The sequence below is a fragment of the Pteropus vampyrus genome, unplaced genomic scaffold (genome assembly GCF_000151845.1).
Source record: "Pteropus vampyrus isolate Shadow unplaced genomic scaffold, Pvam_2.0 Scaffold541, whole genome shotgun sequence".
In the NCBI taxonomy this organism is placed as follows: domain Eukaryota; kingdom Metazoa; phylum Chordata; class Mammalia; order Chiroptera; family Pteropodidae; genus Pteropus; species Pteropus vampyrus.
This window is the reverse complement of record NW_011889322.1, coordinates 754,528-772,361: the sequence shown is the minus strand read 5'-3', so window position 1 is coordinate 772,361 and position 17,834 is coordinate 754,528. Positions and strand designations below refer to the sequence as shown.

Genomic DNA, 17,834 nt, shown 5'->3' with positions numbered 1-17,834 from the left:
TTACCTGATATATGCTGACCTGTAACTTTGCTCAAATCAGCAGTTACAATGGGTCGTGTGCATCGCACAGTTTGCCTGTTTACCTCATTGAAATGTCTCAGGATTGACAGGTTAGGGGAGTTAGAGAAAACATACTGTCATGGAGCCCACAACTAAAAATTTAACTTCTATATGTTAGCTAAACTCTGTTTTTTATCCAAATTTATTGAGGAATAACTGACAAATATAAATGTGTAAAAAGTGTAGTCTCTGACATAATGATTCGATACACATATATGCTATGAAATGATTACCATGATCAAAATAAGTAACACATCTACAACCTCACATAGTTAACTCCCCTGCATGTGGTGAGAATGCTTAAGATCTACTCCTAGCAAATTTCAAGTATGTAACACCCGTCCTATTAACTACAGCCACCACACTGTATATGCTGTATAAGTGAGGTTCTCAGAACCTACTCTTCTTATAACTGAAAGTTTGTTTCCTTTGACCTACACCTCTCCATTTCCCTTCCCCGACCAGGTCCTGGCAACCACCATTCCAGTTTCTGTTTCTATAAAATCCATTTTTAGATTCCACATATAATATTAACACTCAGTATCTATCTTCTCTATCTTATTTCACTCGACAAAATGCCCTCAAGTATTTCTGCATTGTTGCAAATGGCAACAGTATTTTCCTCTTTTTTAAGAATGAATAATATTCCTGTGTGTGTATGTGCCACACTTTCTTTATCCTTTCATTCATCCACAGACACTTAGGTTGTTTCCGCATCTTGGCTATTGTGAACAATGCTGCAGTGAACATGGGAATACAGATATCAGTTCAAGATACTGATTTCGTTTTCTTTGGATAAAGGGAGATTGCTGGATTATATGGTAGTTCTATTTTTAATTTTTGGAGGAACCTCTATATTGTTTTCCATAATGACTGTACCAATTTACATTCCCACCAACAATGTACAAGTGTTTTCTTTCTTCTACATCTTTGCCAACATTTGTCATTTCTTGGCTATTTGATATTAGCCATCCTAACAGGTACAAAGATATATCTCGTTATGGTTTTGACTTGCATTTCCCAGATGATTAAGGATGTCGAGCACCTTTTCACGCCATCTATTGGCCATCTGTACATCTCCTTTGGAAAAATGTCTATTTGAGTCCTTTGTCCTTTTTTTAATCTCATTACTTGATTTTTTGCTGTTGAGTTGTATGAGTTTTTTATATATTTTGGATATCAGCCCATTATCAGATATATGGTTTACAAATATTTTCTCCCATTTTCTCCTATCTTTCTATAGTTAATCTTTTCAATTGATTTTGTCCTTTGCTGTGGAAAAATTTTTAGTCTGATGTAGTCTCACATGTTTACTTTAGCTTTTGCTGCTTGTGCTTTGGGCATCTTATCCAAAAAACCATTACCAAGACCAGTGTCAACGAGCCTTTTTCCTATGTATTCTTCTAGGAGTTTTATAGTTTCAGGGCTTATAGTTATGTCTTTAAGACATTTCAAGTAAATTTTTGTGAGTGGTGTAAGATAGGGGTGCAGTTTCATTCTTTTGCATGTGGATATCCAATTTTCACAACGTCATTTATTAGAGAGACTGTTTTTCTCATTGTGTGCTCTTGGCACTCTTGTCAAAAATTAGTTAACTGCATATGCAGAGGATGTACTTCTGGTCTCTCAATTCTGTTTCACTGGTCTATGTGGCTGTTTTTATGCCTGTTTTTATGCATACTGTTTTGATTACTATAGCTTACACTATAGTTTGAAATCAAGAACTATGATTCTTCCAGCTTTGTTCTTCTTTCTCAAGATTGCTTTGGCTCTTAGGGATCTTGTGTGGTTCCATTTGAATTTCAGGATAGTTTTTCTATTGCTGTAAAAAATGTAATTAGAATTTTGATACAGATGGCACTGAATCTGTAGACTGCTTTGGGTAGTACAGATCTTAAGAATACCAATCTTCCAATTCAAAAACATGGGGTAGGTTCCATTTGTGTCTTCGATTCTTTCATCATTATCTCAATGTTTTCAGTGTACAAGTCTTTCACCTCTTTAGTTATATTTATTTTGAACTATTTTATTGTTTTCGATGCTACTATAAGTGGGATTGCTTTCTTAATTTATCTTTGGATAGCTTTTTTTTAGTATACAGAAATGCAAATGGTTTTTACATGTTGATTTTGTATCCTGCAACTTTAGTAAATTCATTGATTAGTTCTAACAGTTTTTTGTGGAGTATTTGGTGTTTCCTATATGTAATATCATGTCATCTACAGAAATAATTTTACTTTCTTTCTGATTGGATGCCTTTTATTTCTTTTTCTTGACTAACTGCTGTGGCTAGAACTTGCAGTACTAAGTTGAATAGAAGTGGTGAGGGTGGGCATCTTGGTCTTGTTCCTGATCTTAGAGGAAAGGTTTTTAACTTTTCACCACTGACTATGATGTTAGCTATGGGCTTGTCACATATGACCTTTGTTATGTTGAGGTACATTCCTTCTATAATTTGTTGAAAGTTTTTATCATGAAAGGATGTTGAATTTTGTCAAATATTTTTTCTGCATCTATTGAGACAATCATATGATTTTTAGCCTTCATTCTGTTGATGTGGTGTATCACATTGATTGATTTGCAAATATGGAACTGCCCTTACTTTCCAGGATAAATCCTACTTGATCATGGTGTATGATACTTTTAATGTGTTCCTGAATTTAGTTTGCTAGTATTTTGCTGAAGATTTTTACATATGTTTATTGGGGATATTGGCCTGTAATTTTCTTGTAGTGTCTTTGTCAAGGTTTGATATCAAGGTAAATGATGGCCTCGTAAAATGAGTTTGGGAGCCTTTCCGAATCTTTGGTTTTTTGGAATAGTTTGAGAAGGAGCAGTATTTGTATCTCTTTGACTATTTGGTAAAATTCCCCTGTGAAGCCATCTGGTCTGGATTTTTGTTTGTTAGGAAAGTTTAGGTAAGTTCTAATTACTGATTCAATCTCCTTGCTTGTTACTGGTATGCTCAAATTTTCTATTAACTTCATGATTCAGTCTTGGTAAGTTGTATGTTTCTAGAAATGTATTCATTTCTTCTAAGTTATCTAATTTGTTGGCACATAATTATAGTCTTTTGTGATCCTTTGCATTTCTGTGGCATCAGCTATAGTGCTTCCTTCATTTATAATTTCATTTATTGAGTCATTTCTCTTTTTCTCTTAGTTTAGCTAAAGATTTGTCAATTTAGTTTATCTTTCCAAGAACTCAACTCTTAGTTTCATTGATGTTTCTGTTGTCTTTCAGGTCTCTATTTCATTCATTTCTGCTCTAATAATTATTATTTTCTTGCCTTATACTAAATTTGGGCTTAGTTTGGTCTTCCTTTTCCAGTTCCCTGAGGTTTAAGGTTAAATTGTTTGTCTGAGAACTTTATTTTTAATGCAGGTGTTTAACACTGTAAATGTCCCTCTTAGAACTGCTGTTGCAGCATTCTATAAGATTTGGTATGTTGTCATTCCATTTTCATTCGTCTCAAGATATTTTTTGATTTCCCTTTTGATTTCTTCTTTGACCCATTGGTTGTTCAGAAGTCTGTTATTTTATTTCCACATATGTGTGAATTTTCTAGTTTTCCTCCTTTATTTTCTCCTAGTTTCATACCACTGTATTCACAAATGATCAAATGCAAAGGCCTGTTTTCAGGTCCCTATCTTACCTGACTTCTTTCTCGATTGTTTTAAATGCCATAAATGTGACCAGTTTTGATCTCTAGCATCAACATTTCTAACATTTACTGTCTATTTACTGTACCACTTATCTCCCAGCTCCCTGTGAGACTGGTCATTTCAAAAGACGTGGCAAACATTTGGACACAAGTTCAACAACATCATCCTTGAGCTCCCTGAAAAGCCTCAGGTATACTTACAGCCTTCAGCGATTCATCTATGCAACGACTTTAATTTTGTGTAAACATGCGAAGTTTAACTAATTTTCTTATTCTCCTTATAACAGTGTGATCTAGCTTTTGTGCAACCTGAAGCTTATACAATTGGAATGTCCTTTTTAAGAAAAAGTACTAAATTATGAATAAATAGTTACCAGGGCCCTTCCTAGGCATTATACAGATAAGGGGCCCTGACTCTGAAGCTTCAGTAGCTTGTAAATCTGCTCTGCTTATCAAAAGTTTTAAGAGAATAATACCATCTTATATACACAAAGCTCTTCACAGTTTGAAGTTTTTTACAGAAGTACATATATTATCAAGCAATATTTGCATTTTTGACATTGTATCCATAAATGTTTATTAATCGAATTAACTAACTTTTAAATAGTTTTTAATCCTACAGGTTTCCTCTTTGGGTAAGATCAAAATTACCATGTGCCTATTTATATTTCTGTGTATGGGCAAATATTTTGTTACCACTGGCTTGTCTCCATTTGCACCAAAGTTTTAAATCAGTATCAGCCACAACTGACTGCTTAAAAAAATAGTTTTACATGGGGAAACACATGCTAAAATAGCCCCCAACTGGAATCCTAACATTGGTCCTACAAGTGCTTCCATGTCCTCTTAACTTTAGTTGGCCAACTTTACACTCCCCTCAGTCCTTTCAACTTACCTTCCAATGTTACTTCTTCCTTAATCCTTTAGTAATAATATGAACCTAAAAACAAATTTCTATCCTTTACTATCTTAAAGTGATTTATCAGGGTACATTTCTGATAAAGCTGTTCTTCACTAAGCATTTATCAAAAATTGAGGTCCACAGATTTGCGATAAACCCTAAAGATATGACCAAAATCCCAAAGGCTAAAGATTTATTTGCTGCCTCCCTAACAGTTATAATTATCAATGCAACTTTTTAGTAATTAACTTTGTCTTTTTTTTTTAGGAACACACTGCCAAGTTTTTAGCTCAGAGATCAATATCATGGCGGGGAATCTAGCTTCAGAGGGCAATGTAGGTCTACTATCAGTCAGAAACACTAGACTTAATTCACAACAATTAAGCTTCAATCATTATGCACAGAAATTACCTCAGAAGAACAACAGATCCAGGGATAGGAAAAAAATCATTAGAAAATGGAGTAAAAAATGTTTTTAGTGAGGCAAGCAAGCAACAAAAGAGATTTCTAGACTTGGTCCGATAAACATTCCTATCCTTCATTTCATCCCCAAATTCAACTTAACACTCAATATAATCTGAAAATATTTTGATGGTTGGATAAGATGAAGGAAGGAAGAAAGGAAGGACAAAGGGCAAGCAACACCCATCTTCTCTATTAACTATGATTAGTGCCTCTTCAATGCTTCTAAAATAAAGATGATAAAAAGCAATATAGCAGGAGAAAAACTATTTTTAATTTTTATCTAATAGAGCATACTACAGGTATTAATTTCATCACAAGTTCTTTAAAACATTACAATCTCTTACAGGGATTTCAAATTCAAAGATTTGTGAAAAAAGCTACAACTTTTATTGCTTGGCTTCTTAATCTTCTTCGAGGACAATGTAAGCTATCATTATCAGGTTAGCAAAGCTTATTTTGTGTCAGCAGAGGAAGAAATATTAGACTTTTCCAACACAAAGACTTAAATTACTCAAAAACACATACAAAAGAGTCACCCTTTTACTAACACCATTTATATGCTCCATGCATATTAGGGACCTGTTGTTAATCATGATATGACCTTTCTATTTAAACTATAATTTTAAACATTTCCTTTTCACTCACAAATTTATACAATTCTGTTATTTTGCTCATATATTTATTTTGTGTATAAGGCATATTATTCAGCCTTTCAAACACATCTAAATTTGTGTTTCTTATCTAGATCTAATTGGAGACTTGGTCTTTTGAACAAAGTTGGTTTAGTATAAAGTGATTACTACATTTAGACTACTATAATTTGAGGGAAATGTACATGGTCTATAGGTATTTAATCACAATTATCTTACTTTATTCTTAAGAAAATCTCATAAACTTACATTTATTTTCTCAAAGTCAACCAATACAAGTACCTTAGTCAAGAGAGGATCATTCTGACAAATGGCACTGGCATCCTGTAGAGCCTGCTCATAGTTCTTCATGGTTAAGTATAACTCTGCTCGCAACAGCAATAAGGAAATATCCCCAGGAGCTGAAAGACATGAGAGAAATAGAAACAAATAAAAATGACTGAATTTAAAAACAACTCATTAGAAATATTAAGTTAGACAATAAACATAATGGCAAAATAAATAATTTCTCCCTCCAATACTATTTAGAGTTTAGTAGTTTGATACATATATTTTACACAGCTTCTTTTGATCTCTGTGTGGAAAGACACACAAAGACTGAAAGTGAAGAAATGGAAAAAATATTCCATGCAAACGGAAGCTAAATGAAAGCTAGGTAGCTATACTTATATCAGACAAAATAGAATTTTTTTAAAAAAGACTCTAATAAGAGACAAAGAAGGGATTAAATAATGATAAAGAGGTCGATCCAACAAGAGGATATATTTGTTAATATTTATGCACCCAATGAAGGAGCACTTAAATATATAACGTAAATATTAACAGACCTAAAAAGAGAAATAGACAGCACTACAATAATAGAAGAGGGACTTTAATATCCCATTTTTATCCATGCACAGATAATCCAGACAGAAAATCAATAAGAAAACACTGACCTTAAACAACACATATATCAGACTAACTTAATAGCTCTATACAGAATATTCTATCCATAAGAGACAGAATACACATTTTTTTCTCACCTGCTCATGGAACATTCTCCAGGATAGATCATATGTTAGACACAAAACAAGTCTTAATACATTTAAGAAGAATGATGTCACAGCAAGCAACTTTTTGGCCATAATAGTATGAAACTAGAAATCAGTTATAAGACGAAAACTGGAAAATGCACAAAAATGAGCCATTTAAATAATATGCTACTAAACTACCAATGGCTCAAAGAAGAAATCACAAGATAAATTAAAAAATACCTTGAGACAAATGAAAATGCAACATATCAAAACTTATGGGATGTAGCAAAAGCAGCTCTAAAAGGAAAATAACAGTAGATGTTCTACATCAAGAAACAAAAAAATCTCAACTAATCAACCTAACTTTACACCTCAAGGAAATAGAAAAATAAGAACAAATGAAACTCCAAGCAAGCAGAAGGAAGAAAATAATAAAGGCCAGAGCAGAAATCAATGAAATAAAGACAAAAAACACAATAGAAAAGATCAATGAAACTAAGAGCTGGTTCTTTAAAATAAAATAAAATAAACAAAAGTGACAAACCTTTAGCTACATTCACCAAGAACAAAAGGAGGACTTATATAAATAAAATCAGAAATGAAAGAAATGTTACAAATGATACTACAGAAATACCAAGGATCCTACGAGAGTACAATGACTAAATATATAACAGTAAGTTTGATAACCTAGAAGAAATGGGTAAATTCCTAAAAACATACAACTTACCAAGACTGAATCTTGATATAGAAAACCCGATCAGGCCAACTACTATAAGGAGAACGAATCAACAAACAAAAGTCCAGGACAGACAGCTTCCCTGGTGAATTCTACCAAACATTCAAAGAAGATTTAATATCTATCCTTCTCCAACTCTTCTAAAATAGTGAAGAGGATAAAAAGCTTCCAAACTCATTTTATAAAGCTAGCATTACCCTGATGCCAAAACCAGACAAGGACACAAAAGAAAATTATAGGCCAATATCCCTAATGAACATAGATGCAATATCTTCAATAAAATTTTAGTGAACCAAATTCAACAATACATTAAAAGAATCATATACCATGATCGAGTGGGATTTGTCCTGGGATGCAAATCAATCAATGTGATACACCATATTAACTAAATGAAGGGTAAAAATCATATGATAATCTCAAAAGCATTTGACAAAATTCAACATCCATTTATAATAAAATGCTCAACAAAGCAGATATAGAGGAAATTACCTCAACATTAAAAGGCATACACAACAAGTCCACAACCAAATCATACTTAGTGAAAAGCTGAAAACTTTTGCTCTAAGATGAAGAACAAAACAAAGATGCCCACTCTTGCTACTTTCATTCAACACTGTACTGGAAGTCCTAGCCAGAGAAATTAGGCAAGAAAAAGAAAAGGCATACAAATCATAGAAGAAGAGGCAAAACTGTCACTATTCACATATGACATGGTGATATGTATTTTTAAAAACCCTAAAGACTACCAAAAAAATTGTTAGACTAATCAAATTCAGTAAAGTTGCAGGATACAATATCAAAATATAAAAATCTGTAACATTTCTAGACACTAATAATAAACTATTAGAAGAGAGATTAAGAAAACTATCCCATTTGCAATTGCATGAGAAACAATAAAATACTTAGGAATAAATTTAATAAAGGAGGTAAAAGACCTGTATACTGAAAACTATAAGATATTGATGAAAGAAATTGAATAAGGCACAAATGGAAAGATATTCCATGATCACAAATTGGAAGAATTAATATTGTTAAAATGTCCATACTACCCAAAGCAATTTGCAGATTCGGTGTAATCTCTATCAAAATTCCAATAACATTTTTCACATAAATAGAACAAATAATCCTAAAATTTGCAAGGAACTACTGAAGACTCTAAATAGCCAAAGCAATCTTAATAAAAAAATGAATTAAGTTGGAGGCATTATGCTCCCTAATTTCAAACTACGTTCCTAAGCTATAGTAATCAAAACGTAAAAACAGACACATGGGTCAATGGAACAGACTAGAGATCCCAGAAATAAACCAATGTATATATGGTCAATTGATATATGGCAATGGAGCCATGAGGAAAAGATAGTCTCTTCAATAAATGGTGTTGGGAAAACTGGACAGCCACATGAAACAAAATGAAAGCGAACCACTGTCTTATACTATACATAAAAAGTTAACTCTAAGTGGACTAAATACTCGAATGTAACACTTGAAACCATAAAACTCCTAGAAGAAAACATAGGCAGTAGGCTCTTGGAGATGATTTTTTGGATTTGACACCAAAAGCAATGGCAACAAAAGCAAAAACAAATAAGTGAGACCACATCAAACTGAAAAGCTTCTGCTCAGCAAAGAAAACCATCAATAAAATGGGAAGGCAACTTTTGGAATAGGAGAAAATATTTGCACACCACATATCCAATAAGAGGTTAATATCCCAAATATATGTGGAACTCATACAACTCAACAGCAAAAAAAAAAAAAAAACAGCAACAAACTATTCAATTAAGAATAGGTAAAGGATCTAAATAGATATTTTTTTCCCAAAGACGACATACAGATGGCCAACAGGCACATGAAAAAGTGCTCAGCATCACATTCATTAGGGAATTGCAAATCAAAACAAAAAGATATCACCTCACACGTGTTAAAATGGCTACTATCAAAAAGACAAAAAATATCAAGTGCTGGTGAGGATGTGGAGAAAAGAGAACCCCTGTACACACTATTGGTGGGAATGTAAATTGGTATAGCCATTATGAAAATCAGTATGGAGGTTTCCTTAAAAAATTAAAATAGAACTACTATATGATCCAGTAATTCCATTTTTGAGTATTTATCCAAAGAAAATGAAAACACTAACTTGAAAAGATATTCACCACCAAATATCTATTGATGGGTGAATGGATAAAGAAACTGTACATATACACAATGGAATGTTATGCAGCCAGAAAAAGAAGGAAATCTTGCCATTTGCAACAACATGCATGGACTTTGAGGGCATTATATAAACTGAAATAGGTCAGACAAAGAAGACAAATACCATATGATCTCAATTATATATGTAAAATCTAAAAACAAAACAAAACAAAAAAACAAACTCAGAAATAGAGAACAAATTAGTGGTTGCCGGAGTGGGGAGTGGGAGGAATGAGTGAAGTGCATCAAATGGTACAAACATCCATTTATAAAATAAATTAAGTCATAGGCACAAAATACACAGCCTGGTGACTATAGTTAAAAATACTGTATTGTACTGTACCATACATAAAAATACTGTATTGTATATTTTAATGTTCAGATCTTAAAAGTTCTTATCACATGAGAAAAAGTTATCATGTGAAAAAAAGTTTTTGTAACTGTGTGCTAACAGATGTTAACTAGAGTTATTATGGTGATCATTTTGCAATATATACAAATATTGAATCATTATACTGTAAACATGAAACTGCTATATGTCATTATATCTCAATAAAAAAATCAATTGAAAATGTTCATCTGATGATTATGATTTGTAATGAGATTCTGCATATTTCACCTTTGAAAATACACATATGTACTATGAAATACTGATGTCGATTCATAAGCATATGATTTTAAATTGAGCATTTCATTGCTTGGAAGGTATTTGTAGAATTCTGTTAGATTCTTCTCATGATATTTGTCTTTTTAGTATGTCATTATATACTAAATATATTTGCAGATTAACTATTTCCTACTGAAGATTAAGTAAAACTCCTTGCCACACAGTTAAATGCATTTTGAAATTCAGAAATCTCATTTGGAGATTTTTGCAAGTCTCAAAAAAAAAATCCTGTTGGAACTATAGTTTGAGCTTAGAAAATATGTCTGCTGCATATTTATGTGAGAATGAAGACTTTCCATCTTGTTTGTACTTTGCTAAAGTTGATTCTCTTGAATATTCTAAGCAATTACATCACATGTGAATAATTAGCTTTGACTCTTGCATTCTAATATTTATACCTAGTATTTCCTTTGACTCTGATGTTGCAATAATAGTAATAGTAGACATTTTTCTCTTATTCTCGAATTTTTAGAATGTGTCTAATATTTTAACCTGAAGTGTGTTTGCTATAAGTTTCTGAGAGAATATTTATCAAATTTGGTAAGTTCTCTCCTATTGCTAATAATCTATGAGGGCATTATAACAAATAGGTGCTAAATTTTATGGAATGCTCTGTCAGCATCTGAGAGATTACCTATAGATCTTCTATCTGTTACTATAATGAACTACATTCAAAGATTTGTCTAACACTGAATTATCTTTATATTCTTTAGAAAAGTTCTTCCTGACTTCTTACATTGCTGGATTCAAAATTCTAAGAAATTTAATTAAGGTTTTGGTATTTATGTACTTATGTATTTATGTAGTAGCCTATAAATTTTTTTCTGTGCATATGTTCCCTGATTATAGTATCAAGATTATACTAACTTTATGAACTGAAATGAAAATCTTTCCATATTTTTCCATGATCTGAAATCAGATGGGAGTTAATTTTCCTTGAAGATTTGTTAGGACTTGCTTCACCTTAATGAATTGTTCACAAGAAAATATATGAGTAGCATTTCAATTTCTTTTATGGTTAGTGGTCCATGTCAGGCTTTTGCTTCTTCCTGGATAAATTTTGGTAATTTATAGTTCCCTTAAAATTGTCCTTTTTATATAGATTTTAAAATCTGTTATATTCTTTTATATCTGCAATAATGCTTCATCTTCGTTCTTGATGCTATTTGTGCTTTGTTTTCTTCATTGCATTTGCTAAACATTTGTCTTTTACTGGTCTTTGCAATAAACCAGTTTCTGACTTCTTAACCCACTCCTTTTTCTTGCTTCACTAATATCTTCTTCATTATTCCATTGTTTATACTTTGTTAGCTTAATTGATCTTGACAAAGTTTCCTAAGTTAAAACACATTTACATTTATTTTTAATCCTTTTTGAATGAAGCCTCAGCTCCTCACATTTTAAAGCCTGCTTTCACTGAAGTCCGAAAGCAATAAAATTCACTTCCTATGCAGAACCCAAATGAATCAAACTGTTTTCTTTGCTGATTTCCACCATTTGGCAATCCATTTATGAAGGCGGCACTTCATAATTTAATCTTTTAAACACTTCAGGAGGGTAAGAGTCCATTCCGTGTTTGTGCTCAGGGTTGATCAAATGTTCTCCTCCAGTTCCAATTCAGAGCCATTGTCATGCCGGAAGCCAGGGTCACTGCTGTAAAATCTGCCAAATGAGTGGGCAGAGGTGAGAACTGAAGAACTGTGTAAGTGTTATTTTAAAAGGGCTGAGTGAATTGACACATAAAGCAATAACAACTGGGTAGTGTTCCCTGTGATTAGAAAGAATAAATGGCAATACTCCTCAGAGGTTATTTGTTCCAATTGATGCTGGACTTACAAGTCCACAAGTCTTAAGTGTATATGACCTCAACTTTTACACACATACACCTGTGTAATTACCACCCAGGTCATTTCCAGGACCCAAGGCAACTCCTTTGTGCATGTTCTCAGTTAGTGCACCTCCCCTGAGGTAACTACCATTCTGGCCTCTATCACTACAGGTTACTTTAGCCTATTTTTGAACTTCTTATACATGGAATTATATAAACGGAATGTACTCTTTTGTCTTGGACTCAATATCATTCTGTGAGATTTAGCCATATTGCTGAATGTGTGAGTAGAATTAAAAAAAAAAACTGCTTTGTAATATTATAGTGTATGACTTATTTATTCATTCTACTGGTGGGCTGTTTCCCAAATGCTTTTGGCATATATAAATAAAGTTATGAACTTTCTTGCACAGTAAATCCTCACTTAATGCTAACAGATTCTCGGAGCTGTGGTGAAATGACATATAACAAAACCAATTTTACCATAGGCTAATTGATACAAACAAGAGTTGAGCTCCTATGGCATCTCATCATTATAACAAAACAACTTTGAGTGAAATGATGTTATTTAAGGACTGCCTGTATATGTCTGTTGGTGGACATAACATTCATTTTTACTTGGTATATAATCAGAAGGGGAAATACTGTGCCAGAGGTTATACATGTTTCACTTTAGTAGATACTCCCAAACGTATTTCTTAACTTGTACCAATTTATACTTCCACCAGCAATATAAAAGTTCCATTTGCTTCAAATACTTGCCAAAACTAGGTATTGTCAATCTTTTTCCTTTTAACCATTCTGGAGGATATGTAGTAATATCTTATTTTAGTTTGTTTGCATTTGATCACCATTTTGGTCACCCTTTCATGTTTATGACCCATTCTGAGATCTAGTTTTATAAAGCATCTGTTCAAGTCTTTGCCTATCATTTAGACAGACTTTTGTTTTTGAACTGTAGACATTCTTTCAATATTCTAGATTTGTACTCTCAGTGAGACACATATTACAAACACATATGTGTTTGTGTTTGTAATATGTATCTCACTTTTGGGGGTCTCTGAGAAACAGAAGTTCTTAATTTTAATTAAATCCAATATATTTATTTTTTCTTCATGGTTATGTTTACCCCAAATATTCTCCTATGACTTCTTTTAGATATCTGATTATAATTTCAACATATGATATGAGATAGGTGTCCAAGTTCATTTTCTTCCATACAGATAAGCAAATGACTCGGAGACTTTAAAAGACTTTTTTCCCCATTGAATTCTATTGGCATCTTTGTAGAAAACCAAGTCACTGTACATGTGACAGTCAGTTTTGGGGTGTATATCCTTGGGCCAACACAAATCTGCCCTAATTACAGCAGGATTATAGTAAGTCTTGGTATCTTATAGTGTAAATTTTCCAGGTTTGTTATTTTTCTTCAGTATCACCTTGGCCATTTATCAATTTCCACTAAAACTACTGGCTGAGATTTTAACTTGAGTTTGCACTGAACCTATAGTTCAGTCTTCAGAGAACTGACATCTTATCAACACGGAATTCTGCAATCCATAATATATCTTTCCACTTAATTTGTCTAATTTCTCCTAGAAATGTTTTTTATTTTTGGTGTAGAGGGTCTTGAACATCTTTCAGATATTTCAGCATTCATTCTAAGGAACTTTTTTTGTTACATAAATGGATTGTTTTGAAACCTTTTCTATTTCTCCTTTACTAAGTGTACAGTTATCAATGATCTTTCTCTATTGATCTTATATCGACAATCTTGCTAATTCACTTACAACTTCTAATAGTTCAATATTCTTCTCAATTTTCTGTGTACTCCATGTCATATAAATACTAGTTTTATTTTATTTTCCCAATCTTGATACCTTTTTATTTTCTCCTTATTGTGCTACGTAGGATCTTCAGTACACCACCAAATGGCAGTGATGACAGTGAATATCCTCGTCACATTTACTTTCAGTGGGAAACATTCCCCATTTTGTCATTACTTATGATGGTTGTGATAGATTTTTGTAGATACTCTTTATTAAGTTTCCTTTTATTCCTAGTTTTCTGAGAAACTAGAGTCATAAGATTTTCCTCCCATATTCTGTAGACATGGTGAATTACATTGGTTGATTTACAAGGGTTAAACAAAATAATATTCCCCTTGATCATGACGTTACTCTGTGATTCATTGAATTAATTTGTTAATATTTTGTTCAGGATTTTTCTATCTATGCTCATAAGAAATACTGGACTAGATTTTTCCTTTCTTCTCATTGACTTTTCCTCTTACCATTTTATCTTTCTTTCTACTTCTTTTGTATTCTATTCTCTTTTCTTCTTCTAGCATCTTGAAATAGAAGTCTGGAGATCACCAATTTTCTAACTTTCTTCTGTAGTATAGACATTTAAAGCAATAAATTTCTAAGCACAGTTGCAATGGCATCCCATAGTTTTTGATATTTGCATTTTCATTATCATTCAGCTAAAATATTTTCTAATTTTCTTTGTGATTTCTGATTTGATCTATAAGATACATAAAAATTTATTGCTTAATTTCCAAATATTTGAAGATATTCTCTTTTTTTATTAAGTTTATTGGGATAACATTGGTTAATACAATTATATAATTTTCAGGTGTACATTATAACTTGACATCTATATATTCTATTGTGTGATTACCAAAGTCCAGTTTCCTTCAGCTACCATATATTCGATCCCCTTTACCCACTTCGCCCTCTCCTTATCTCCCTATATTTGACCCCCTTTACCCCATCTACCTCACCCCTCCTCCCCAATCCTACCAGTAACCACTAGTCTATAGTCCTCTGGTAACCACTAGTCTATAGTCCATGTCCATGAGTCTCTTTTTGATTGTCCTGCTCATTTGTTGCTTTTAGGTTTATATCCCACATCTAGGTGATATCATGTGATTTTCTACTTTTTCGGTCTGGCTTATTTCGCTTAGCATGATTATCTTGAGGTCCTTCTTCTGCCATTTTTTGATTGGGTTGTTTGTTTTTTTGTTGTTATTGAGTCATATGAGTTCTTTGTATATTTTGGATATTAGGCCCTTATCGGAGGTGTTGCTTGCAAATATATTTTTCCATTCAGATGGTTGTCTCTTTACCTTGTTGATGATTTGTTTTGCTGAGCAGAAGCTTTTTACTTTGATAAAGTCCCATTCATTTATTTTTGCTTTTACTTCCCTTGCCTTTGAGGTCAAATTCATAAAATCTTCTTTAAGTCCAAGATCCCTGAGTTTCGTTCCTATGTTTTTTTCTATGCATTTTATTGTTTCAGGTCTTATATTCAAGTCCTTAATCCACTTTGAGTTAATTTTGGTGTGTGGTGATAGACAATTTCATTCTTTTGCAGGTGGCCTTCCAGTTTTCCCAGCACCATTTATTGAAGAGGCCTTCCTTTCTCCATTGTATGTTTTTGTCTTTTTTGTCAAAAATTATTTGTCCGTATAAATATGGATTTACTTCTGGACTCTCAATTCTGTTCTACAGGTCAGTGTGTCTGTTTTGCTGCCAATACTATGCTGTTTTGATTACTGTCGCTTTCTAGTATAATTTGAAGTCAGGCAGAGTGATGTCTCCAGCCTCATTCTTTTTTCTCAGGATGGATTTGGCAATTCAGGGCCTTTTGTGCTTCCATACAAATCTGATGATTTTTTGCTCTATTTCTTTAAAAAATGCCAATGAGATTTTGATGGAGATTGCATTAAACCTGTATAATGCTTTAGGTAATAAGGTCCTTTTAACTATGTTCATTCTTTCAATCCAAGAATACAAAATATATTTCCATTTCTTTGTATCTTCTTTGATTTCTTTTAATAGGGTCTTGTAGTTTTCATTATATAGGTCCTTTACATGTTTCATTAAATTTATTCCTAGGTATTTTATTCTTTTTGTTGCAATTGCAAAAGGAATTATTTTTTCCACTTCTTTTTCTGATGCTTCATTATTACAGTATAGGAACGCTATGGATTTTTGAATGTTGATTTTATATCCAGAAACTTTACTGTGTTTGCTTTTTGTTTCTAGTAGTGTTCTTGTGGAGTCTTTAGGGTTTTCTATAGAGAGAATCATGTTATCTGCATAAAGTGACAGTTTGACTTCTTCGTTTCCTATTTGGATGCCTTTTATATCTTTCTCTTTCCTGACTGCACTTGCTAGGACCTCCAATGTTATATTGAATAGCAGTGGCGATAGTGGACAGCCTTGCCTTGTTCCTGATCTTACAGGGAAGGTTTTCAGTTTTTCACCATTAAGTATAATGTTGGCTGAGGGTTTGTCACATATGGCCTTTATTATGTTAAGGTACTTTCCTTCTATACCAATTTTGTTAAGTGTTTTGATCATAAAAGGATACTGTATCTTGTTAAAGGCTTTTTCTGCATCTATTGATATGATCATATGATTCTTATATTTTAATTTGTTTTATGTGGTGTATCACATTAATCGATTTGCATATGTTGAACCATCCCTGTGCCCCTGGGATGAAACCCACTTGATCATGATGTATAATCTTTTTAATACGTTGCCGTATTCAGTTCACTAGTATCTTATTTAGGATTTTTGCATCTGTGTTCATGAGAGATATTGGTCTGTAGTTTTCTTTTTTTGTATTATCTTTACCAAGTTTTGGTATCAAGGTAATATTGGCCTCACAAAATAAGTTGGGAAGTATTGCCTCCTCTTCGATTATTTGGAAGATTTTGAGGAGAATGGGTATTAAATCTTCTTTGAATGTTTGGTAGAATTCACTGGTGAAGCCATCTGGTCCTGGACTTTTACTTTTTGGTAGGGTTTTGATGATTGTTTCAATTTCCATACTGTTGATTGGTCTATTTAGATTTTCCAGATCTTCTTGATTCAGTCTAGGAAGACTGTAGTTTTCTAAGTACTGGTCCATTTCTTCTAGGTTATTAAATTTGGTGTTATATATTTTTCATAGTATTCTTGCATGATCCTTTGTATTTCTGCAATGTCAGTCATAATTTCCTCTCTTTCATCCTCTCTTTCATCTCATTGGCAGGGATTTTGTTTATTTGTGTCCTTTCCCTTTTTTCTTTAGTGAGTCCAACCAGGGGTTTGCTAATTTTATTAACCTTCTCAAAGAACCAGCTCTTTGTTGTACTTATTTTTTCTTTTTTTTTTGTTTTGTTTTTCAATTTCATTTATTCTGCTCTAATTTTGATTATTTCTTTCCTTCTGCTGACTTTAGGCCTCATTTGTTCTTCTTTTTCTAGTTTTGTAAGATGAAGCATTAGGTTGTTTATTTGAGCTTGTTCTTGTTTTTGAAGCTAGGCCTGTAATGATATGAACTTTCCTCTTATGACCACTTTTGCCATGTCCCAAAAGTTTTGATATGTTGTATTATTATTCTTTTCTATGTATCTCTTGATCTCTTTTTATTTCTTTTCTAACCCAGTTATTCTTCAGTAGTAGGTTGTTTAATCTCCATGTATTTGTGGTTCTTCCTGATTTTTTTTGCAGTTGATCTCTAGTTTCAAAGCATTACGATCAGAGAATATCGTTGGTATGATTTCAACCCTCTTGTATTTGTTGAGGCTATTTCTGTGTCCCAGTATGTGGTCGATTCTTGAGAATGTTCCATGTGCACTAGAGAAGAATGTATAAGCAGCT

General features: G+C 32.7%; 1 protein-coding gene across 1 annotated transcript in view; it reads right to left on the bottom strand.

The window, feature by feature from the left end:
• The window catches only part of LONRF2 (LON peptidase N-terminal domain and ring finger 2), a 49,363-nt gene that overhangs the window by 24,617 nt on the left and 6,912 nt on the right, over nucleotides 1-17,834 (bottom strand). Inside the window, 1 exon segment of the mRNA XM_023525219.1 lies at nucleotides 6,023-6,141. Within this exon segment, the coding sequence (XP_023380987.1) occupies nucleotides 6,023-6,141 (119 nt within the window).